Genomic DNA, 26,913 nt, shown 5'->3' with positions numbered 1-26,913 from the left:
AAAATAAATGGAATTGTATGTAAGTTATTGAGGAATCAGCACAGTGTATCATCTCTTTAAAACAAACAAACAAACAAACAAAAAAGCCATGAGTCGAAAAAAGAAAGGTAATAGATGAAATTTTCTTAAGAGTCTTGGGTTTGTATTTGGGATAGTTGCTTTACTTTGCATGTAGAGCAGAATGTAAAAATCTTAAATCTGCTTACTAAAAGGAGATTAGCAACACTTAGCAGTTGTTTGAATGTTGTGTTTTTTAAAGACTTTCTGCTAACCAGAATTCTGAAGTAGATTTACTGAAAAGTGATAAGAATCTGAATTAATTTCTCAATTGTGCTTAAGAAATGGAAAAAGAAATTGAAATAGAAGTTGGATCTCAAGTCATCAAATGGAGATTCTTTAAAATACTAAGATAATTTAAGTATTACAGATGATGAGTGAATTAAATAGCTGGCTTTTCTTTCCAAGGATCAATTTATTTATTTTGAGGAATTGATTATTGTTGACCAGCTTTATGTTGTACGATGTTCCCTGCAAGCTTGAGTTTTACAAGTTGTTCTTAAGCAAAGAGCATTAATGTTCAATTTAAAAACTATGTAACTTTATTCGTCAAATTGGTGGGTGTTGTTATATCTTTGTACTGCCTGGTCTATTCTGGAATCCAAATCAGTCTTTTTCTGAAAGAAGGCTCTTGGGGATTTGTTTGTTTTTTTGATAACTCATCTACTTTACTCATTATTGTTGGTTCTGATCATATGTGTAGGTAAGCAGAAAAGTTATTACAGTCAGAAGAGGACATTAAAAGGTTTTTAGTAGTTCCTGGGATTTGTTAATTACGTAAATGTGTCTGACATGCACTTTAAAGGGGGATCTTAAGGAATAGTTTTGGACCTAGATCATATGAAAGTACATTGGAAATTTTGTAAATAGTGATTAAAATAATAATAATAATAAAAAAAAAAATCCATCCCTGCAATGGTTGTATGTTTTCCTTTAGACTTTAATGTTATAGAAAAGTGTATTACATTATATTGGGAAAGTTTTTTTGATTGAATGCTTTTAAATTTATATTACAAATAATAAGACAAAAGAGTTGAAAAATGGCTCCACTGCTTCCATTGCTCTCCAAGTTCCTTCTAGTTTTCATACAGAATTACTTTCTGGCAAAATGTTTCTGTTTCAGGGAATTTCATTACTAACTTCATTTCCAGAACATAAAAATTACAATTTCAGGTTTTACTATAGTATTCTTCCATAATGTGCGAGTATAATTACTCATTTAGTTGTCAGTGTTATGTTACCATAGCATGTTACATGTTGTATATTTTTGCTGTTTACTGCTTCAGAAAGACAGTATATTTGGCCAGCTGAAATAAAAAGTGGGTGGGATATCTGCATCTAAATATATCTGTAAATCCTCAAAGAAAATGAAGTAATAGATAAAATAAAATAAATACTCATAAAAATACTCAGATAAAATAAATACTTGTTTTGAATATTGAAAATATTTTAGATACTTTATAATTTTTAGAAACTTTAACACCCATGGGGGTGTCATGGAGGAACATTCTGACAAACCTTGTTTTCTTACATCAGGTAATTGTATTCTAAACTATGATGTTTCTTGCATCACTTCTATCATTTGAACTTCTGAGAAACATGCATCTCATAATTTTAGATAGTAATTACGAATTCATTATAGTGATGCATGCAAGCAGAATTCAGTAGGAGCATTTTGGAAATGCAAATTGTGAATAGGTAATGAAATTATATATCACATCAACTCTACTGACTGTGATTGTTGGAGGATTTATTTAGTTATTTGAATGGTAAATATTTCATATACAGGTGTAAAACGTATGCACAGTTATCTGAATGTGTTTTAAATACTTTGAATTAAAAAATAAATGAATAATTAAACATAAAATTTGTACCAAAGGAAATAAGCACAAAAAATATACCTGTGTTCATGTGGCACATGGAATGAATTTGCCACTAGATTCTGAAGCTAGTTTTTGAAATAAATTGTGTTCTCAGATTATCAAATGCTATGTTAAGTAGGTTAGCAAATCATCTGTATGGGAAATGCAGTTTTAGCCACAATGAAAATGAAGGTACTATACAAAGGCAATGAAGCTACAAGCAGAGGTAAACGTATTACAAAATTATATAAAATGTTGTGCAAATATATGAAGTTGTGAGAATATATGAGGGTTGAAAAACCCTTCTTTATTTACTTACTTACTTTAAAAACTGGGAAAGTATCTTAAGATGGAAGTAATCCAAACCATTCATCTAATTACCGTTCAACTATGAATAAATGATAGAAGTTGACACTTTAAGAAAAAATTATTTAGCTTTGTGATTATAATTCTTCTCAACCTAGGTGATAATTCTTCTCAACCTCAGCCTAGACATATGGTGAAGATGTTTTTGTTGGAATAGTTAAAGTATTTTAAAATTTGCTGAACACTCTATTTAAGGAACACTTGATGCTAAATGGAGATTATTGTTTTGTTTGTGCTTATGAAGTGCTGCTCAAATATGCATTTGAGTAATAATGTATACATAAAAACAACTTCTCTGAATTACAGTAATGATCCATCTAGTCCAGTATCTTGGCTCTAAGTTTCTTTAGGGAGGATTACAAAAAAAGAAAAAGAGTATTAAGATTCTTGTAATATACCTCCTTATTTCTAGTGATTTTTGTCTTGGAGGCTGATTATCTTAAATAGCTCTTAATGAATGCTCTGCTCATGAATTTGATTGCTTTTTGGAGCTGTGTGAAATTAACATCTATATCGTTACTTCAGAATTTTTCACACTTTAATGATTACATGCTAGAATAGGTATGATTTTTGAATATTCTGTATGCTTTCTTTTTAGTTTATAATGTATGATACAATATTGTGAACAACTGCTCTGTATTCTCAGTCTCCCATACCTTGACATTTTTTGAAGCTCCTGACTAATCTTTATAGTCATCTCTTTTCCATTTTGAAAAATTTCATCTAATAGCAGTTTCTGTGAAGTGCTTCCCACGTGTTTGATTGTTCTTACAATGCTTTTTTTCTTCCCAAGTTTTACTGCATTTATTTGTCTTTCTACCCAGAGGAAAGGACTAAAAGCAAACAGGGTCAGCATGGATTTAGACAGCGGTGTAGTAATACTCTGCCTAATTTCTTTTGTTAACACATTGTCAAGACTGAGTACATAGATTTCTAAAGCTACCAATTACATTCTAAAGGTCTCTTATCTAAGCAATAATAACTTGTTCAGAGCCTAAATTTTGTGGACCAGCTTGGTCCCCTTTTTTCACCTGCATTCAGTACTTTTAATACCTTACTGAGTATAATAAACTTGGCAAACTAGTATCATAAATAATCTCTTTATGCAAATTTTTGCATCATATCTAAATTATCTTGTAACACGTTCTCCAAAAATATTTTCAGAGAAGTGTATCATCTCAATCTTTTCTCTCCTGCTGGCTCAACATGAGTTCCAGTGGCAATACAGATGGAATTCCACCAGTGACTTTTCTTCATATGAAATCTTAAAACAGAACTCTTCAATGGAGAAATGAAACATCATTTATATGACTATGAGTAGATCTGATGCACATTGTTTGTTACAAGGTATATCTCTTGATGAGAAGAAAAGTCTACTTAGGTAATAACCAAAATTAAGGGTCTCTGTACAAACAGGTAATACAGCCTACTTTGAGTTCTGGTTTGTTTTATTTTCCATCTGCATGTAAATCACAGCAGCCAATTGATTTATTTTTCAGAGTGACTTTCAGTCTATGGCCATCTGAGCTTTTTCCACATTATAGATTTCTGTGAGTAACTGACACATAACTCTACTCTTCAGATTGCAAGAAAACTATTGAAAGGCTGAATGGCCTTTCTTTTCTTGTAGAGGAAGTATAGTAGTACTGTTATGCTTCAGGCTTTCTAACTCCCATTTATATGTCAGGTAATTTGATTGTGAATTACTACCTTAGAATTTTGTTCTGACAGAGAGAGAAGAGAACTATTTTCAAAGTTGGGTTATTATAAAACTCTGAATACAACCAGAGGTCTTAAATACTTAGAAATTCTATAATCACTCTGAGAAGAAAAAAAAAAAAAGCTTTGAAATTTCAAAATAAAATGGAGCTGTACATTAATAAAATTGGCAAATTATTATATTGATAGGCAGAATTCTCTGTGCATAAAACTGTGAGTTACCCGGGTTGTCAGCTCTCCTCTTATAATTCCTGTTTCATTATGAATTAGTTCCAGAAATATTCTGTAGATTGAACTGCTGCATTTTAAATGTTTCATTTGAAGTAACTGCAAGTATGCAGTATTGATGTTCAGCATCTGTGTTTGTAGAGAACAGAAGGAGCATTAAAGTTGGATCTATACTAGTAAAACAACTTGAAAGTATTTGTGCTAACAGCATTTAAATAAAATGTTTTTACTTGTGCTAGTCATATGCAGACACAACAAGCATGTTGAAATTGATTTTTGTGTAAATTACAGTCTTTGGTTAGATGAATGCACCAACATACTCTACAATAAATAAAACCAAAACCAATTATCACTGCTTTAGTGAATAAACCCTTCCACGTTACCTAGGTAAGACAGCTATATTTAACATAATCTTCAATTCTTTTGAATTCTGTTTTTAAGAGGAAAATAGAATATGTTATAAATAATAATGAACTAGTATACATTTAAAATTTATGCATTATTCCTAATGTCCTTTCTCATTCATATTTGGCTCTTACTAATTTAGAGTAACACATAAAGTTGTCAATATACCTGTACAAGTGAGCTCATAGTAAGCTTTGGTTTCAAATCTGTTTTCAAATAATATAATGTTATGATGTTTCTTCTGTCCTTCATCAAGGTTGCATTACAGATTTGTTGTCTGAATTCCAGGAAGTTCTGAGTCTAGTGTTTACTATTCAATAGTTAACCTGAAAGACTGAATAAGGAAGTAGCCTGTATGATCACATTCATCTTTAGATACTTTGGAATACATCGTAAAGATGAAAAAGTTTGGACATCCATTTTCACTGAGACCCAAGGCCGTATTATTATTTTCATTTGTAATGTTGCTGATTGAGAATTTCAGATTTTGTACTGGGTTATGTTTTATATTAAATAGCATTGTGATATATTAACCTGTGAACACTGAAATAATAAATCAGAATTGACTGTAGTTGTTTATGATCTATGTGCTGCTGTGATCTAGGCTTGTTTCTCATTGAGTACCTAGAGTGTGTTCAGGGTTTACAGGCTTATGTGGTGTAAACACAGCACTTCAGCTGATCTTTGTATATTGACAGAGTTAGTTATTTGAATCAGGTTTCACTCAGTTTGCTGAGAAAGAACATTTCATAATATTTTAGGTACTATGTCCTCTGCTTCCCAATGATTTAAAACATCCAGTGGTCATAAAGAGTTTTTATATTGTATGTTGGACAACATATAACAGGAGCTTTGGATGTTTATCCTGCAAGGTACTAGGCTAATGAAAAATTACTACGTTTAAATCTATTTCAAATAAAAGTAGAGCTCTGGATAATGTGACATGTAGCTTGTATGGTGTTATGCATAGCAATCTACAGCTGCTATTTCCAAGTAAGCAAGGCACTGTAGACAGTTTTATAGCCCACAGTGGAACCCTTTTTAGAATCTGGTCAGTGAGTTTGTCTGAGATCATAGTTATTTAGGTATGACTGTTGATTATGTCAGTTGATTTAAATTACAGAAACTGGAATTTAGGTAAATGATAGTAGTGATGGCAGCTGAAGAGTAAAAGCTCAAAAGAGACAATTTAAATGAAATAACGGCAATAGGAAGAGATAATTTTATTAAGCAAAAAAAGGTGCTGAAGAATATAATTAGCAAATACACCCTCAGAACCTAGAAGCTAGAGCCTTAAATTCATCTTTTCACTGCCACCAAATAGATTTTTCAGTGTTAAGGGTGCATAGTGTGAACTTATGTCCATACAAATTGTTGGACAAGAAAGATGTCTTAGCTATAGGTGCTTAGCTATAGGTGTCATATCAGATATCATGACAAATAGAATTCGAATAAATCATTACTTATGCATTCCGAAGGACATTTTTTGTTAGCAACATGGCATTGTAAATGAGAGTGTTAATCATATTTTTCTGGGCTGCTGTGGTTTCTGCTGTTTTTACAATTGATTTATCTTTTTAATATACAGCTATTTTAATTATAACTTGCCAATCTTAAGTACAGCCTTTAAAATGATGTTGAAGTCTGAAAATGGCAATAAATTATTAAGAAATTGCTGTTTTATCTACTCTGAGATTTTCTTTCCAGCAAACCCTAAGATTTTCGTTTGTTACAGCTTTATTAGCTGGAAAAAGATTATTATGTAATTTTCCGTGTATAATCTATAAAAACTCTATGTTTATGTCTATACTTAAGATATTGCATCTGACTACTTTCATAACAAGAATTCGTGTAACACACATCAAATCAAATTCTAGCCCATCGCACTAACTTGGAAATTTCCCCTAGGATTCATTGAATGATGCAGAAAATCTGTTACAGAACATACTGAGAGAGATGTTAAGGTTGAAGAAGCAGTTTCAGACTGGTGAGATGATAGAAATGGGAGGGAGATTTATTTTTTACCAATTTCATTCACTGTCGCTCCCAGAAGATGGAAATTCATAAAAGTTTGAATTTCAGTCTTCTTCATATGGTGAATGGCTAGTCTGTCAATCAGGATAGGCAAATCATTTTCCATATCCCTAATAAACAAACTATGATAAGCAGGCTGTAAGTGCTATGTCTGGATTAGTGGTTTCCCCTGCGGCAGATAAGTTTGAAGTCAATCAGCTCATGAGATGGCTTTCCTGGCCTGTGTTTTCTTTGAGTCTAAAAAAAATTCTCCTACAAATTGTATGGCTTCTGTAAGATTTGTGGACTCATAACTAGCCAACCTGTAGGATGTGCCCTTTATCTGTGCTGTTGTCACTGTTCTCACAGTGAAATGATGATACTGTTTCAAAACATGGTCTTATTAACTTAAGATTCAATTGCATAAGAATATCAGACAAACCCTGGTTTGTATACATGTGTGTGTACACTTTTTAGTGCAGCTTTAGGTTGACTTGAATGGTTTATCTTTGCAAGTTTAATAAGTTTGTTGTCTACAAAGTAATTCTTTGACTTCCTGGTTGCTTCAGGTGTTGATAGGATGTCACTGTGATAGAGTGGTTACTTCAGAATATATGCGGGTTGTCCCCAGTGCTGATAACATTGCACTTTTGAGTATTCTTGATCTAGCACAATGCATTAAATGAGGTGCAGCCCATACCTACTTAGAAACAGCTGTACACAGTGACGAGGGAGTCATAAATAATCAGTGACTCCTTGAATTCCCATAAACAGTGTTTCTGAAGTATTTTTTAATGATTATAATGCCCTGCAAAGCAAGTGAGAGTATACATTTTATTGATTTTTATGAAGACTTAAGTGAATCGTTATAGCCCTTGTGGCACACAAATTCATTTATGTTGAGTTCTGTAGTCTGTGCAGATTCAGAAGAAACACAGGGGCTCAAAGAGCAGTTTGATTGAATGGACACAGGAATTAAAATTCAATTAATTAAATAATAAAATTTAAATATTTATATTTCTCCCTCAATTTTCAATGCTCCTGTAAATGCCAAGTCATTGGTATGGAAGCTGACTGTGGTTTATCATATCAATGTACAGGTTAAAAAAAAATGAAGCAAATTCCAATTAGATTGATGCTACTCTGCCAGAAGATCAGATTACTTTTCATTTCTTCAATTATATTAAAATAGTAAAAGTAGTATATTATTTCTCATACTTCTTCCATTAAGTTCTTTATTAGCTAAAAAATAATCATGATCTTATTCGAGTAAGGGAAAATTTCCATCCCCTAACTTTCTCCACAGTCAGTATATTTTGCTGCAATCAGTACCTCCATAGGTTATTTTAATGACTGTGGTTTCATACCTAACTTTACAACACAAAGATTATGCACTGGTTTTAATTCAGAATGAAAAGACAACTGTGGCATGCATTTGTACTTTGTATTTTGTATTTTTAATTATACTAGAGGCCTTTGATCTATCAACTACTCTTATATGAGTGGCTGCAGATTTAGGAGATGAGATTTCCTTCCCAGCTTAATCTTATAGGAAACCATAGTGCAATATTCTGAAAAACAAGCTTACAAAATGCGACTGAAAGGTGAGGAAAGGAATGTTAAAATAAACATAATTTAAGAAAATATCTTAAAGTGAAAAACATTCAGATCTCAATCTGATTAAGTTAATCATAAAGAACCACATGTAAGCAGTGTGTAATTATGTACTTAGAGGATTCTTCACAGAGAGTACAATGGCATTAATAATGAATAGGTGGCAGATGAAAAAAGTCACATTCAAATTATAGAACACAACCATTTAAATGCTACAAGTAGTTAATATATGAACAAGCTAAGATTCTGTAATTGGTTGTTTTTTCATTTTTAATATATGCTGCAAAAGGTGTCATGTATCTGTTATTTTTAATTTACCAAACTATGTTCATATGAGACGTTACTGTTACAATTGTGATGAAAACAACCTATGAAGAAAATAAAATGCTTTTTTGTTGCATTCTTCTTTTAGTTCATTAAATTTAGTATTTTGTTTGTTTTTCAATATGTATATTCCAGTTCTGTGCCAGGAAGATCTGGTGTTAGCAGCAAAATAGGGGAAAAAATATGTGTCTATGATATATATTCATATATATATTCATATATATATATATATATATATATATATATAATAGACTTTATTATTGACTTTATTATTACATACATCTGTAAACATAACTTATTAACTTTTGTATTTCACTTATTCATTTGCTTACTTCAGATCTTAAATATATGTAGTCTTTTTTTTTCTCTCTGATACAATCAGCAGGTGGAAGGTGTTTGAATAATCCAAGTATTAGATGCTAAATTCTTTAAACCTGGCAACTGGTTGAAATATTCTATTTTATTCTGAATTCTGGAATCTTGAAATATTCTTGATATTTCTAGGTATTCGAATAATGAATGGTACACATTTATCTCTGAAAGAAGCTTTAATTTCTTCCATGAAATAAATGTAGCACAACCTATCAGTTGCTCTCTATTAAATGTTGCTGACTTGTATCAATAATAAAATTGAAGACAAGCTTTTGCATTCTTTTATGGATTCTATTAGTTTTCTTCATGGAAAACTTCCTACAAATATAAGCTATTATAATATTACTTACAATTTCCATAAAAAATATTTTCAAATTCCTTGTTAAAAAAAGGAAGAGCTTAATAAATGTTAATTAAAAGAAATCTCTTAAGATCCTTTCTTTTTGAATAATAACAGAATTTTTAAAATACAGAAATAGAAATCTCTGCTATGCTAGCCTTAAGGCTGGAAATAAAACTTCTTAAATTTTGATATAAGCTCTGGCGCTGCATTAAATAGCAGTGACACAGTTATTTATGCTTGTGCATGTGTGGCTAATAGAATTATAAAAGCAGGTCTTTTGATGTTTTTACTAGATCTTTGAGATTTATAAATATTAACATATTGATTATGAAGCAGTGCACTACATTTTCCTTCTGTCCTTTATTTTATAATTTTATTATTCTGACTTCAGGTAAGAAAAAATTTTAAGAAAAAGAAACTTTTGATTTGTAAAGGACTTCTTTGCTAGCATAAAACCTGGGAGATAGCTACTTGTGAACCATGTGCTTTTTCTTGTACTGTAGTATTCGACTAAATACATGAATAAGTCATTGACAACAAGTTTGTAGCTGAAAATAGATCTGTGAGACTGTGAATTCCCCTTTATTTGGCTTCAATTGCTTTGCCATGGAAAACCACTGAATTTTTAAGAAATAATCAGTGATTACATAGAAAAACTGATATGGAAAAGTACACATTCACTGCTTCTCTTTGGAAAAATTGAGAAAAGTAATTCTATGTCTGTGTGTAAGATTTGAGATAATTAATACAGCATTCATTATACCATTATAATTCTATCACATGGATACAGAATAGGCTGCCCAGGGTGATGCTGGTGTCACTAACCCTGGAGATATTCAAGAAATGTTTAGATCTTGTACTGAGGGACATGATTTAAGTGAGAAATATTGGTGACAACTGAGCAGTCAGACTGGCTGATCTTAGAGGTCTTTCCAGCCTTGGTGATTCTATGTTTCCATGACTATTGATTTGAGCTGATCGCTGTGAGCTCTTGCAGTGTGAGCAGGAATTTGGGCTCATCAGAGTCCTGTTCTAAGTCATCTCTGTGCTACATTGTTTTTGTGACAAATGGATGGACAAAGAAAGCTGTTGTTATATGGAGATCATTTTGTATGGGGAAAAAATAACTTTTTCAAGTTTTAATTAGGGGCTTTCTACTTGTTAAAGTGACTTTAGTAATATTCTCTCCCTGTGATAAATCAGTTTAGGTGATGAAACTGTTGGGGTTCAACCTTTGGAAAGCTTTAATTCTGGCCTCTTGGTTCTTGTTTATTTTATTTTGTTGTTTTTTCTTCTAATTTGAAAAGCCAATCAAAATGCTTATTTCCAGATGAAATATGTTTATAGAAAATAAAAATATACTCTATGTTTATAGAAAATAAAATCTGTTTACAGTAAATATTTTTTCTTTCAATAGTTTAATTACCCTGAAAAGTGAAATTCTGCATTTCTTCCACCTACCATACCAAGATTATTTTGAGCTCTATCAAAAGAGAAAAACTTTTTTTTTTTTTTTTGTCATTTAATTTTTTGAACTGACAAACTGATGTGCTAATTGTAATGCATGCTAAATTTAAAGTTGCTTTTAAGAATGACAAAATGACACTGATGAAAAGGCTCTTATTTCATTTTGAGAAAGGTGGGATCAGTGCCAGAAGAGGGAAAAGGCATTTTGTGTAGATGTATTCCAGATATTACAAGGCATAGAACAGCATCTTAGTAAGATTTGCCACAACCAAATAGCAGCATTTCCAATTTATTTCACTGTTAAGTAAAAGAATTAGCACATCCTGATGTTCTCTGAATTTTTTTTTTTGTTTAGTGTTTTTCATTGGTAGTTTTTATCTTGCTATTGATTAACTGCAGAGCCTCAGAATTTGTTTGCTTGTTTATTTATTTATTTATTTATTTTAATACTATTCATAAAATTCCTTTTAGCAAGCAATATGGGTCTCAGAATATTTTACATTCTGTTTTATTCTCTTCAGGTCTTCAAATTCTTCCCAAAACTTCTCAGTCTATACATATGTTGTGTCCAGACTAGGAGATTTTAGGGCTAATTTGCATAAATTTTGCTATAGGTTATATATGGTTATTGCTCTAAGGTGTTATATGGTTTTAGGACCTCTAAAACATGAGCCATAGGCAAGGAGAACTTTTTATATCTCTTGAAAAGCTGCATATCTTATGTAGCTACAGGCTACACTGTAATTTTAAAAACTTTGTGGTTAACTACAGTAATGTTATTTGAAGTTAAGGTACACTATATACACTTTCCATTAAGCTCGGAGCTTACAGTAGTCTATGGACACAAACCATGTATGAACAATTAATGTCATAAAATAGTAATGTCATTTTGTAGTTTGATTTCAGAATACAATTGTCACTAAGGTAGCAAATGCTAAACTTCGCATTTAATATATTTCTCCTTATCCACAGTTGCATTCTAATTAAAAATGAGAAACATTTCTACAATAAGAACTGGACTTCTGTATAAGGGCATCCATAATAATACTGGAACTAATTGAAAACAGGCTTTGGAATTTTGGAGAATTTAAATTAGATAACTCATTTGTCATGCAAAGGTTAGCATTTTTCATAGTCATTTTATGATAATCATTTAATGACCATGCTAAATTAAGTATTGGCTTTGGAAAACACAGAGGATTACTCTTATAGAGTAATACAGAGTAAAAAGGTTTTTACATACAGAATGTTGTATGAAAACAAAGTATTTGTATGCTGTCGCTGTCTATCAGAACTTTTGAATCATTCAGCAGTCATTCAGATGTGTTTCAAGAAGTCTGGATAGCAGCATCATTGAAGAACTAACTCCTATAACGTACAAGTTGAAATGCTTCAGATGAATGAAATAAATTTTAAAAACAACAGTAGATAGCTCTATATTCAACTTAATTTATATATTCCCTTTCCAGTGGTTTAACAAATTGTGTCTGGTCATGCTTTTAGGGGAAAAAATAGTCAGTCATACTGACTGGTAGACAGCATTATGTTCCTATTCGAAGAGAGAAATAAGGGTGTGTTTCTTTTTTGTCTAAATAGAAAATTAATATTTTTAATCACATAAAAATTGTCTTTTTGAAACAAGAAATCTTTCTTGTCTTTCTTCTTGAAATTTGGAAAGGAAAAGTATTAGATTGAACAATCTTTTTAATTGTGTTCATTAAAAATTGTTTCTTTCATAAAGCTAACAGGAACCAGTAATAGATCTTAGCTTGCTTACTGGTTGTTGCTTTGCTATAATGGGAAGATTAATGTCACTTTCTTTTCTTTAATGTAAGAGAGTGCAAATGTGTTATGGGACATCAAAGTCAAGAGTCCTTCTCTTCAATAAATCAAAAGTGGCTTACTTAATACTGTGAAATAGCTTGTTAACACTAGCAATTTCTAATGTGTGATGCACTGGACATGTTAAAAGCAGATGATGAGTATTTGCGGATTGAGATGACTCACAATGCTTCAGTAGAAGTACTGTATTTAATTCATGTTTGCCAACCATTACGTGATGTTATATTCTTCTGCTTGGTGTTGTATTCCATCCTCATTGTTGCTGCTCCTGCTTGGCAGAAACAACAGTAACAGAATAGATGCTATGAAATGCTCTGTTGTGGGGTTTGGGGTTTTTTTGTTGGCTTTGTTTTGGTGTTGTTTTTTTTTTTAATTGTTTTTTGTTGTTGTTGTTGTTTGTTTGTTTTGTTTTGTTTTTTCCCACCCTTTACTTAGAAGAAATTTAATCAAGTGCTCAGCTGTTTGTTATTCTGGCTCTGGATTTCTCCACCTGTTGTAAAATAAATCATGTTTAACCAGAGAAGCATAGTGCAAATTCTTTTTACACTGCTTTCTAAAACTGATGTAAACTAATGTGTTTTGACTATGATTAATGCATATCCTGAGACTCAAATTTAAGAGAAGAGTAACCTCAGTTTAATCAGGAACTCGTGCTTTCACAGTCAGCGGAAATCCTCCATAAAAACTGGTATATCAGAAAAGAAAGCTCATACCTTAGTTCTGTATTATGAAAACAAAATTCACATTTGTCCATTCCCACTTCAGTCTTGTATCTTTTGCACACTGTGTTCCATTAATATTTTTCTTCTCTTATCAGCAGTACTGTCACATTAGTTAGATGAAGATGCTAGCTACTGTACTACATTGGCCTACCAGTAAAAAACTTAGGGAGTTTGATTGTAGATACATTCTGTTATGTTTGTTGTAGTCTTACCTCTGAAATACATTTTCATATTAAATGCTTCTTGTTATAGAATCATGCGTGTCAGTCAATTTAATTAAAATGTCATGGTGACCTTTATTTGAATACTCTGAACTTCCTCTGGATTTTGGAAGTTCTTTTTACTTTGATTCCAATTAAAATTCTTTAAATTATCAGTGTACAAAATCTGCATACTAATTAACCTTATGATGCTGCTAGCAAATTAACCTTGCAAACAATGTATCTTTTGCAGAGGTAGTTCAGCTGAGTTTGCCGGAAGATCAAAAACTAAGCACCACTGCAGCAACAGTAGGACAAAGTGCTGTCTTAAGTTGTGCCATCCAGGGTGCTCTGAGACCTCCCATCATCTGGAAGAGGAACAATGTCATTCTGAATAACTTAGATTTGGAAGATATCAGTGTAAGTAAAAGAGTACTATTTAACAGATTGTTACAAAACCTTTGCTTGAAGAACTGAGAAGTGATGTTTAACAAATTACTTACTCAGTATGTATTTGGTCGTATGGCTGTATATAATGAAAACAAAATAATAGGAATAAAATGCCTACCAAACTCTTTTTTCTTTTGAAATGTTTGCAAACTCTTGGTGTGAAAAGTAGCAGAAACTTTTCACAGACCAAACATTTAAAGGAGTAAGTATGACAGCATAAACGTATGAAGACAAAATTGCAACTTGGTATTGTATGATCAGCATTATATAGACTTCCAGTATTGAAGAGGCATTAACTTTTTAAGAAATTAATTATTATTTAGCACATGTAGGTCATTATAATAAAACACAGTTCATTGTAATAAGATATAAATAGATCATTGTAATAACCTTATCTTCTCATACTTGAATGAAAATGTATTCTTTACCTTAGTACAACTCCTACTACAAAATTGGTTGTTTTGATCATTCCCCTGTGTATCCAGCAAACTGAAGTAATTGCTACTGAATGTCAGTACAGCTTAGAAATCTACTTTTAGGGAAGCAAGTATCTGCTACCTAACTTGCCCATGACCTCAAAACATGGAGGGAATGAAAACATTTTATGATAGAGCTTTCAAAACAAGTCTTCAGCTGTGTTTTATTCTTGTATGTTCCATTTGATTTGGCCATCATCTCACAGTACAAGAATTACAAAATGTGGAGAAACGTAGGATTACACTTGCTAGGATCAGTATGTGTCTTGGATCACTGCAGCTCTTCTGTGCGTGGAGTGTCATCACAATCAAATATTTCATTCATGTATTTTTTAGTGAAGGCTTTTATTTCTAAGGTGGCATTTGTACTCATGTGTAACCTTTGTTTTGTTTTACTTGTGATTTTATGCCAGATCTGTTTGTAAATTTAAATTCTGTAGAGTAATGCTTTATAAAATAAAGGATGGTTTCAAAGCTCAGCTCACTTGAACAGTAGTGTTTAGCCATTTCAGAGGCTTAGGATAAAACCAGCATCCTCTGAAAAATTCCTTTAATATAATCATTAGTTTAATTATTTTAATTAGTATAATTATAGATGGCATCCTGTTGTGCATTAATAGAGCGTGGGGGTTCCTAGGATTCCAATTAAAGGCCACAAAGGTAATAAAGGGTGTAGAGCATCACCGGTATAAGGAAAGGCTGAGTAAGCTGGGTCTGTTTGGCTTGGGGAAATGTCTGAGGGGATTGTATCAATGTTTATAAATATCTAAAGGGTGGTTGGAAGCAAATAGATGGGATCGGGCTCTTTTCGGTGGTGTGCAGCGATAGGACAAGGGTTAATGGCCTAAAAGTTGAACAAAGGAAATTCCATACAAAGATGCAGAAGAACTTCTTTATGGTAAAGATGACAGAGCCCTGGAACAGGTTGCCCAGAGTGGTTCTGGAGTCTCCTCTTGTGGAGGAGAGGTATATTCAATACCTGTCTGGATGCTTACCTGTTGAAGGGAACCTGCTTTACCAGGTGGGTTGGTCTCAATCTCTTGAGGTCCCTTCCAACCCCTGCAGTTCTGTGACTGGTATTCAAACACGTCTTACCCTTACTCAGAAGTTTCCTTTCTGCACATTTTTTTTAGCATTCTGTAAATATTCATGATGGTCATAAAAAAATGATTTTGGAGTTCTTTGCTCATCATTTATAATTAGAATATGTGCAAGGAGCTATAGAAACAGGAGCACAGGAAATGAAAGGGAAATGATGAATCTAACTACCTCATTTCAGACTGAACGGTTCTATTGACTGTACTTGCAAATATGAAAAGAGAAAGTGTTTTCAAAGGTTGAAACAAACGTTTTGCTTATGAAAATTCAAAAAAATGTTGCTTTAATTAAATTCATCTTTGTTTTTACTAAAACCTGAGAAACTAATTAATTTTTTTTATTATTTTTTATATTAATTGCTTATTAATTTAGCCAGTTTTCCCTAGGTAAACTCTAGTTTTCCTATAATGGTAGTAAAGAGGCAGTTTTAACCTGCAAACTTTTTCATTCACATTACTCCCCTTTTTGTCCTCTCTCCCATTCAAAGGGGGAAAGTGCTGACTGGGAGCTTGCCTATTAGCTAGGGCAAACCTACCATGCTTCTTTGGTAGTTATAAGAGCTGGAATGCAGTCCAATATGAATTTTTTAAAGACTCGTGGTATGCCTAATTTGAAGTCAGTTTGAATTGGTGATTTGAAATCCGAAGCTAGGGGAGAAAACTAAAATTGCTAGAATTGGCTGAATTTTTGTACATTTAATAGGAGTGAAAGGTCATGTGACAATGTACTGGGTTAACAACCATAAGGAAACAAATAGACCAAGCAAAGAGGTAATTCCCAAAAGAAGGTCTACTTCTTTGCTGCCTAAAAGAATATGCAAGACAGTGTGGAAGTAAAAGCAAGTGAGGGACTATTCATCTCTGGGGGAAAAAAAAAACAACTTAGTATTCATACCTGCACAGAGTGGGATTATTTAAGAATTCTCTGTTTTGGGATGAGCTCTGTGTGTATATTTTGTGTATTATGATAGTAGGAATGAAACAGTGAATTCTTCCAGTGACAGAATAGGTGAATGTATTCATCATTTCTTATAAACTTCAAGAAAATCATAAAAAGAACAGAATGCTTGAAAGTGCTTTTTGAAGAAAAACTTTAGATCTTAGTCCATTAGTATTAACAATTATGATTCAAAGGGAGTGACAGATCCAATATCCCTAAGGTGAGGCATTAAAAATATGTAGCACTTGAATTAATGTAGGTGATACTGATCTGATATGCAAATAAAATAATAAACAGTGGAAGAAAGAATTAATGAAGCCTGGAAACAAAGTAAGAACAGAAATAAGAAAAAATGATTGGGCATTAAAGCATTAACTGTTTCCCAGAGTCTCTTTTCTTCAAAATGTATTTTATGCAGTCCAGTGTTATACTGATTTTAACTCAGTTTTCTTATTTCCAGACCTTTCCTTTAACAACAACAAAAAATTCTCTTTGTATGTCTTTGGTCATTTAATAATGTTCTGGAATTTGATGATCAGATACTCTTACAAATTCACATTTACTTCAAAGTTCTCATGTAGTTATCATTCAGTATTCATTCAAGCAATGTAGTAAAAATAAAACGTTGAGGAGAAGAAAAATAATTTGACAGAAATGAATTATTTTATATTTCAATATGGGAAATTACGTTAGTAGTTAAATATTGACTTGCAAGGAAAAAATGCAGAGGGAATATAGCATGTTTCAATTTGCTGCATTTTAACCGCCAAAGAAAGTGTTGTACTTACTCAGACAATTTAAAACATTCCTAAGCTTTAAGCCCTTGTATAATTTTAGATGTCCACGGAGGAAATGTGTTCTGTGCTTTGCTGTGACTGTGTTATAATCTAAAACTTTTGGCTAGTGCTGGGAATTGTCAATTTACTCAGCTGTATAACAACCACATATGTGCATCTCAAAAATAATAATCTTGTGTAAGTTTTGGTATTGTTTGGGGGGAAAAGTAAGTGAAAAGGACTGACCTAGGGAGACAGATTAATTTTTATTTTTATTTTTTTCTTTTCTTTTCTTTTCTTTTTCTTTTTCTTTTTTTTTTTCAACAAAATACATCAGAGATCATGTAATTGGAAGTGAGCATATATGGCACCAATCAGATTTAGTAGTAGTAACAATGTGATTTTGTAAATCAAGGCAAATGCTCATTCTTATGGTGTGGAAATTAAGTTTTTGTGCTGTGCAATTTTCAATGCAAGTTAAATTACTTGTTTTGGGAGTGACAAACTCAGAACAATATAATGTTTTTGACTTCCAAGGATTGGGAACACAAATAGTATTTAATCAACGCTTTTAAAAACGATGGAGTAATTTAGAGAATTCTATCTGGCCACAAATGTATGGTTAAATATTAAAAATATGATAACAACTATCAGACAATTTTAGGAGTCTTTAGTTCTCAAGGTACAAGTCATTATACTTTATTAAAGTTTTGTGCCTTGCTACTGATTGTTTTGTTGTGTTTTTGTTTGTTTGTTTGTTTTTGTTTTTGTTTTTTAATTTCAACTGATAGGAGTCAGAGATGATCAGCATTGACTTGAATGAAGCCATGAAAAATTTTGTGCTGCTGCAAATTTAATTTATTTAAATTGTAATTCATTTGTGATATGACTCACTACAGAATTGGTATCACAAGATGTTTTACTGATAATTTAGTATGCATCTAGAAGGGCTTTCTCCTGAGTAGTGGAATTCCAAGGTCACAGCCTGAACCAATGGGTGAGCTACATGGGTGATGGGGGAGAGGGGTCTCCACAATACTTCCCATGCAGTCTGAGTCTGTGCAGGTCCCCCTTTTCCCCTGCCCTTCTCTCCAGCAGCTCAATGATATGAGGGCCACATTCCTTGGCTTGTCCCTTTCTCCAGACTGTTACTGGGAGGGGTGAGTTAATTTCATTTTGATATCTTTTCCTGTAGCACCTATTTCTCAAATAAAGTCTCTGTCATTGACTTTGTTAGTTCTACACTCCACCCGTGATCATGAATCTTAAATCTGTGATTTTACTTTTCACTTTGCTTGAGTTTTATCTAAGCTGTTATTCATTACAGAATAAAGTTCATATTTGTGGGAAAATTAAAAATAGGTTTTTTTTCTTTTTTTTCTTTTGCCAAATGCTGCGCATGATATGTTTTTCTCATATAAGTTGATTTGCTTTTTAAATGCTTTTTATATTTCATTTCACTTTATGCTTTTTTTCTAGCTTATTCAGAGCTATGATACTGCAGAAGTTTAAGATTTATCTTCATCTTTTTATGGTGGTGACTATCTTAATTTTGAGCCAGCTGATGATTCTCACTTTTTTTAAAAGTGTTAAGGTTTTTCTTATTTGTTCAGTTCATTCTGCAGCATGTGTTACTATTGTTTGAAAGAGGTGGAAAGAATGCAATAAATATATCAGGTTTTTCAGAGTTATTATTTTAAAATGAAGTCCCAAAAGTCAGAGAGCAGCCTGGTCTCAGCTGCAGCTAGTACATAAGGTCAGTCTTTCTTGAAGTGTGATGAAAATGCTTTGTTAATAATGGCCTCCTTTGACTCATACTCCTTGCCTTTAAAGTCTTTTTATGCAGAGTTAAATAGGAGGGCCACATCACCAGTAATGAAAGAACAAAAGTGTTTGGATATCTGAGAGTCTATTTTATTAAACAGAGAGGCACAAATGCTTTAAGATTAAAAAGCAACAACAACATAAAACAAACAAATAAAAAACCCATCTTTGCTTGTTCCTCCTAAGAATCCCAGGAGATAGAAAGATGGCAGGTAGGGCAGAATTACCTACTAGGAATTTTGCTTAACTGTCTTATGTAATATTTACTGCCAAAAGAAAAAAACAAACAAGTAATCTTCTGAAAGTGTTTCATTTTACAAGGAGTAAATACTCAAAAAACAAACAAGCTTTACATAGATCCTATGGTTTTTCTTAGTTTGGCATCTCTATTAGTGGTTCACATATGTATAACTGTATAAATGTTGTGGGCTTTTTTACTTCAGTATATTTGGCAAATTTTAAGTTATTTTTTTGATAGGTTCTTTCACCCTATGCATCTTCCCTGTACTTGGGGGAAAAACCTTTAATGCCTATGGGCTATTGTGCCACATGCAAGGGGGAGGGGGTTCAGGATACAGAACCATCCTGCCTGACTTCTTACAGTCAGCAGGGATCATTGCTCTTCATTTATAACAAAACTTTTCTTCATGGTCCCTCTGCTTGATGCCCAGACTATCTGAGTACTGTCTATGTGATGGATAACTAGGTAGATATGACTGCATGGCTTAACAAACATTGTGCTGCCACAGCAAAATATCAATGCCATTAACACTTTTTCCTACATGTTTTGGATTTTGTAGAGTACTTTGGCAAACATTAGGAATATTGTTATTGTCATTTACAGTTAATGTAAGATGATTGAAATCCTGTTTTGCCTTCTGAAATAGCCCTTTGTTTCACTGACTCCTTACCTAGGGAAGCTGTCTTACGATAAAAGCTTAGACTGATTAACATGGAACATTGTATCAATGGCTTAAGCAAAGGCAAGATGTGTGATGATATTTAAAAATAACCAAGATTGGTATTAAAACTGTAGCAGGTTTCAACTTTTTGTGTAATTCCAGTTCATACTAAGTTAGTTCAGATTGATTGGTATTCACTGTTTGCCTAAAGGCTCTGTGTAAGATTTTTTTTTTCTTTTTTAGTGTTCTGTGTTTGGCAAGCTGGGCTAGCCTCTTTTTAATTGAATCTGCTATGCTAGCATGCAAGCTTTCAGTATTTTTATTTCTGCGCAGGAGTAAAGTACACCATTGGACATACATCACTCTTTTTGTTGTGAGTCTTTAGGTCTGTAGTTTTAAAAATCTTTTGTATAGGAACTCCGTTCAAAATCTTTCTAAGCGTATATGCACTGTTTTCCTGCACGTGAGGACTGCTCCAAAAGTAATGCCTCTGTCATGGAGATACCTAGTTCATGACTGGGGGAGAGCAGGCCACTGGCCTGCGAAAGGGAGGGTTGGGGGAGAGGGGTGTTGGTGGTTCATTTCTTCTGAGAGCCAGCTACTCAGAAAATTGGTGGTCCATGGAAGTGGGGCATTAACTTTTTAACTCCCAGTGCTTTACGTGATGTTATGGTGTGGAATATCAATAACAAAAATCATAAAACCATGACAGCCTCCTATTTATTTCTGTGGAAACTGCGGTTGATATAAAGAGGAATATGGTGCTATTGGATACTTAATAGATATATTAGAACAATAATAAGCACAATTATAATATAATTAATAGCACAACAATAGTGCAACAAAACATTATTTTACAGCATAGTCATAGTCGTTAGCTATGCATTTTTGCCAGCAATGAACAAAAGCTTTCATGCCTTTCTTTTGAAAATCTGCACTAGTAGAGCAGACTCCCAGCTGCTATTATGGATGGCATTGTTTCAGAGAAAATGCTGCCCAGACACCGTGTTTTTAATTGGCCCAAACAGGTAGAAGTCAAGAAGACATTAAATCTGGCCTATGTGGTAGGTGTGGCAGGAAAGTTCAGCTAACATTGGAAATATATTCAATGATGTTCAAACTAGTATAGGGCCTGACATTATTCTGTTGCAAGAGAGGTTGTCTTCTTTGACCTGGTTCTGTAAGTTTGGGCCTTCAGCTTAGTCAGTGTCATGACTACAGTCAGTGTTGATGTTTTATCCTCATTTTGGGAAATTCTGGAGGATCACCTCTTTCTTATCCCAAAAGACAGTGCACATCACTTTACCTTTTCTTCAATGGGGAATTCACATGTTGTTATTCCATGGACTGCTATTTTGATTCCAGCTAGTAGTGGTGACACCACATTTTGTCACCGGTAATGATGAGTTCCGGGAAAATGTCCCATTCAGCCTTGTATTGGTACAGTAGGTCCTGACAAACTTGCTTATGATGTTCCTTCAGTTCCCTTGTGAGTATTCATGGGACCCACCTGATGAAAACTTTGCCATATTCCAATGTTGCTACCAACAATGCTGCCTCCAACACGCTGAAACAAATATTTAACTCTATATGCAGTTCCCTGGTCATAATCCATTGATTTACATGGATAAGCAAATTGAGCTGCTCTTCACCTCGTAGTGTGTCAGCTCTATGTGGCTGTCTGAAACATGATTTATGTTTTACATTGCTGTTGTCACTGCTGAAGTGCACTGCTTACAGCCTCACTGCAGCAATATACACTGTTTGAGCTAGAGGTTTAGTTTGGTGTTCTAAATTACTGCATTATTGCTTTTTTTTCCCCATATTGATAGAATGATACTGCAGCTTTCTATTGTATATTACAATTTTGTGATATGTTATACCGTGTTTTTTTATTTAAGTTTTGACTTGATCTACTGTTTTCTGTTGGGCTGGTTCTTCAATGAGGCAATTTTGACCAGATTTATGATTTTCCCTTATTACATCTCTAATATATGACAATGAAACTGCACAACATTTTTTTTTCTTAAGAAATTCAGGTTTTGTTTTCCCTCTTGAGCCAGGAGGAAAAGTTTAAAATATCTCAGATTAGTTCCTTATGCACTCATTCTGAAGTTTCTACATAGTGTTTGTTTTCCTATTGACATGCAATAGCAAAGTGCAGAATTGCAGTGCTCTTCCAATATAAGCAGAGAACAGATTATTTGGAAAGTATAAGTTGTAACATTGGCATTAACAGGTAAAGTGCAACTCTGAACTGAATTCTCAGTATACATTTTGCAAATGGGATTTGAGCAGGAATGTTAGGATGCACAGAGTAAAAAAGAAAAATAAATATATGATGTATTTCATTTGGGGCTGGATGTTGTTTTGTGGGGTTTTTTTGGTTTTTTTTTGTTTGTGTGTGTGTGTGTGAGGCGGTCGTGGTCTCTAGATGAGAGAAAAATCGGTAGATAGCAAAATGTATTTAAGAGATCAATGTTGACGATGAACTGGTGTTAAAAATAAACAAACAAACAAAAAAACCCAAACAAATGAAAGTCCTCAACTTTCTATCATACTAAACAAGTTCAAGCAGCCTCCCACTATACATTCTTCTGCAGGGAGAAAGCTGGCAGTGTTCTTTCTAGAGCTGATAATGAAGAATAGCAGGAATGTGATCAAAGAATAAATGTACACAAACAATTTACATAACCAAAGGAAATAATTATTGTTTATTGTTTTATAAAGGAAAACCACCTTTAGGTTTCTGTTGTAAGGTTTCTTGGCTAAGTAAAGATTTGTTGCCAAATGAATGTTTTCTTTCCATGTTCTTGTTATTTGTGACACACGTCCTCATTCTTAAATGTCAAGCTCCTCAACAGTGCAGTGCTGCAGTGGAATCACTGTTAAAATAATTGTTCAATTCTATCTTCATTTCTGTATGACAAGAATAATTAGTTTCTTGATTTCATTTTAGAAGAATCATGTCATGTATGTTTGAACGGTTATACTTTTCTATTTATCATAAACAGAACTTTTAGCCCTCTTTTTAAGGTCATCATATATTTTTTTCCAAAGGTAAAATAACCTTTTTTTCCCCTATATATATTTATATTAATGTTTAAAGCCTTGGGTTCAGTGGTGTTCATCTGTGTGCCTGCATGGATACAGGCTCTGTGGGTGACTCTAGATTGTGAGTTATTCTGTTAAGCACTTAAGTATGTGTCACAGTTTAATTTCAGAGAACTCTGTCTGTTCTTCATCATCACATTCCAGACACTGATTACAGTATTTAATTATGCTTTAATTAACAAAACATATACTGAACTCAGAATTCTAAAAATAAGCTAGACCCATCTACTTTGTAGTTCTGAAGAAAAAGCCCTCCCTAAAGCCAAATTGCTTTGAGTAAAGAAATCACAGTGTCATAGGATGAATCCTGTTGAAAACTGATATCTTTGAGTAAAATATCCATAGAGATGTTTTATCAGTGTGAAAAATAAAGAGAGAAGATAACGTAGACACCCATTTAACTGGAAAAGAGCTATGATAACCCTTTACTACTTAAGCCTGGACTTGCAAAATCTAGATGAGTTCAATTTTCATATAGCTCATTTCTATTTTGTAAGCATGTAGTTGTCATAGCTTAAGACTTTTCAAAGAATATTTTGAGAAAGTTCACTTTTGTACAAGTATTTCTAGTCAAATAAATTGTTATTAGCCTAAGTAAAAATAAAGAGGAACTACTAATTATTTCTTTTATTTTTATTAATTGACATGAAAACTTGTTTATATTAAGTAAATGATACTTAATATTAACATTACAGATGCTAGATTTTACGAGGCTGTTCTTTTTAGGTTTATTATTTTTAAATTGACTTAATTACACTTCCACAGGATTTCATATACCTTGTTAAATTGTGTAGTTTAGGTTTTTTATCTGGTCAGATTAAAGCCAAATATAGCTTCACTTTTACAAATAACTATCATAGCTAAATAAACAAATATATTCTTAGTACTTCCAAATTTGAAACTGAAGTAGTATTTTCTTTTACTGACCCAATATGAAGCTCTGACATTTCCAAAACATAAAAGTATCAGGATTTCAGATTACTGTCAGATATACTGGCTGAAGAGTTGATATTAGCATCACAGCTTTGTTGCCAAAATGAAGAGTATAATTACTGTAGAGATACAGATGTAATTATTATAACCTTGTTTTTAATATTTCCTTGTAGGATTTTGGAGATGATGGGTCCTTGTACATTACTAAGGTTACTACAACTCATATGGGAAATTACACCTGTTATGCTGATGGCTATGATAAACCGTACCAAACTCATATTCTTCAAGTGAATGGTAAGAAAAAATGCACTAATTACTAAGTCATAAGAGAATTTGGATTTTGTTAAGCAGATCTGCTGTTGCCTATTTTAGAAATCTTTTTAGTGCGCCTTTGGCAGAAAAAGAAAGTTATTTTTCTTTATTGTTCTATAAATTACCTTGTAATCATGTTCATTTAGTACTTCTATAAGAGTAACATTTATTAAAAAGAGTGTGTTGGTGCAGTAGCCTACCTCTGCACAGTGAACACATGAGCATGTTACCAGGGAGAAAATGCATGTAGGTTGTTCTGAAAGTAATGCATCCTTTTTTATTCCAATGGAAATACATGGACAGATGCGAAGATAACTGTAATCCTGCTTGATAAAGCAAACTCTCAGCTAGGAAACATTATTTTTCAATATAGACAAGACCATCAGCTCTTCATTTCCACCGATAATGAATAAGAGCCTGCATGCCACACTTGTAAAAATCTGCACCAGTGGAGGAGACTCACTTCTGCTGTCACTACTGCTGAAACTCACCACCCATTGCCTCACTTTGTTCACATCCACTGTTTAGTTTCCATAACATTCTGCAAATATTGATGAATGTCAGTGAATGCCACTTTTTTCCACGTTTCCACATGTTGGTGGGAAGGTTCAACCCCTACTGCCATACCATGAACATCTGCCTTTTACATTGCGGGCTATTATAATGTATGGAAAGCTTTACTTCTACCCTCCATATTTATATACTGGTGCACTTAGCAAAATAATTTTTAAAATGCTCTATTTTAAATTTGATTGTAAATTTGACTTGTATTTTGCTTTTATTTGTTTGATGTCTAAACATGATTTTTAATTTGGGGCATCTGAATTTAAAATGATAATCTGTTCAGGTTCTAAAGACTGGTTTCCTGGCCTCAATATCACAAAATCACAGAATAGCTTAGCTTGGAAGCAACCTATGGATCTGATCCAATCTTACTGCTCAAATGGCCACCTTTAATGATCTGTCCTGGACAAAATTTAATTACATTTGTTTATGGTGCTCCTAGCTCTTTTTTCCCTCATCACTTTCTTTTTTCCTCTAAATTATATTAAACAATTGTTCTTCTCCATTGGCGCACCACTAGTCCCACTGTATTTTACCTCTGATGAAATTTAATATTTTTATTTTGTGTGTGTGTTTCAGATGATCTTCTGTTTTCCTGTTGCTTCATTCTTCATATTTATCTTTCTGGCTCTTAAATTTATCTTCCTACAATAAACTAAAATCATTTTTCATTTCATGTTGATACTTAATCCTGTCCAGAGTCATGTTGAGCTTAATTTTTTTCCTGCATGTTTACTATGCTCTTTTACTCTTTCCTGAATGTAGACACTACTATCATTCTTGGTTTGGGTATTATTAGACAGTTGCATTAACCCATATCATACTTCACTTTTCCTGACATCTTTTATCAGAAAATGGTGGAATCTTTCCTGATATTCACATCTTTTATCGACAATTACACCAAATGCAGTTGCTTAGTTTACTTATATTTTTATATTGTTCACTCTTAACAGCTTTATGTTTTTTCCCACTTTCTACTTGTTAATGTCCTTCACACTTTAAATGACTTGGATATTCAGTGCTTGCTTGCTGTTTCCTTAATGTCAATTTTGAAATAGTATTTTTCCAGGAAACCAATTTGGAATATCTATTGAATCATCTCTCTGTCTTTTTTTTTCCAATTTTCAACTTTATGAATTATTTTCAACATTTTGTAAATAGGCTGCTTTCACTGAGCTAATACATGGCATCAGCATTTTTTCCTCCTTTCATATTATCTGGAGGAATTTTCTGTCATCAGAAAAGAGAGATAGCAAATGCTGGCTTGACTAGTGGAATGTCTGAAATACAATTTATTCTCATTTTAATTCTTGCAAATATAATAGGATTTTTAATGAACTGGGCATATTAGAAGGTCCTTGGACAACTTTCTCCTCTTTTGTATGACCTGCTCTCGCCTAATTTATTAATGAATTTATACTTCTGCTAGCTCTTTCCATACCTATCCCACTGTGCTAGTAATTCTGGCACATTTATAACACTTGAGTTCTATATGTTTTACGTCTTGGCTAAATTCAGTCCTCAATGAGGCAAAACTCAAAGAGGTTTTTCTGTAAAGATTGGATGTTAAGGATCATACTACAGGAGAGGTGAAGGAGGACAGCTGTAGGTATTTCTGGTGAAAAGTATCTGTCACCAAATGATATTTTTGTTTTGGAGAAAGATAACCCTTTAAATTCCAAAAGCTGATTTTGAGGGGGATAAAGGAGAAAAGAAAGGAATCCCGTAGGACAGTTGCATCATTTGCTATTAATATTATGGGTAAATTGAATTAAAACCAGAAAGATTTAAAGCTTTGGTCAAGTGAAGTGCTGTTTCATACTTTAGATCTGTACATCTGAAAAGTTATCTTCCTAGGAACAGGCATGGTGGTCAGTACTTGTAGATGTGATAATGAATAATAGTATAATGATACTTGTATTAACAGGAGAGTTAGACAAAGGTTAATGAGATAATGAGGCTCTGATGTCAAAGATCTAATGTGAGTGTTC

At 33.0% G+C, this 26,913-nt stretch overlaps 1 protein-coding gene across 4 annotated transcripts in view; it reads left to right on the top strand.

Moving 5' to 3' along the window:
• Nucleotides 1-26,913, top strand: part of FSTL5 (follistatin like 5) — a 243,654-nt gene that overhangs the window by 163,804 nt on the left and 52,937 nt on the right. For all 4 annotated transcript variants that reach the window (XM_032444360.1, XM_015860999.2, XM_032444359.1 and 1 more), the window contains 2 exons: nucleotides 13,788-13,954; nucleotides 24,220-24,340. In XM_032444360.1, the coding sequence (XP_032300251.1) occupies nucleotides 13,788-13,954; nucleotides 24,220-24,340 (288 nt within the window). The remainder of the gene's footprint in view (nucleotides 1-13,787; nucleotides 13,955-24,219; nucleotides 24,341-26,913) is intronic.

Source organism: Coturnix japonica, chromosome 4 (assembly GCF_001577835.2).
Source record: "Coturnix japonica isolate 7356 chromosome 4, Coturnix japonica 2.1, whole genome shotgun sequence".
Classification (NCBI taxonomy): Eukaryota; Metazoa; Chordata; class Aves; order Galliformes; family Phasianidae; genus Coturnix; species Coturnix japonica.
Note: the sequence above shows the minus strand (reverse complement) of the source record. Positions and strands in the feature narration are given on the sequence as shown.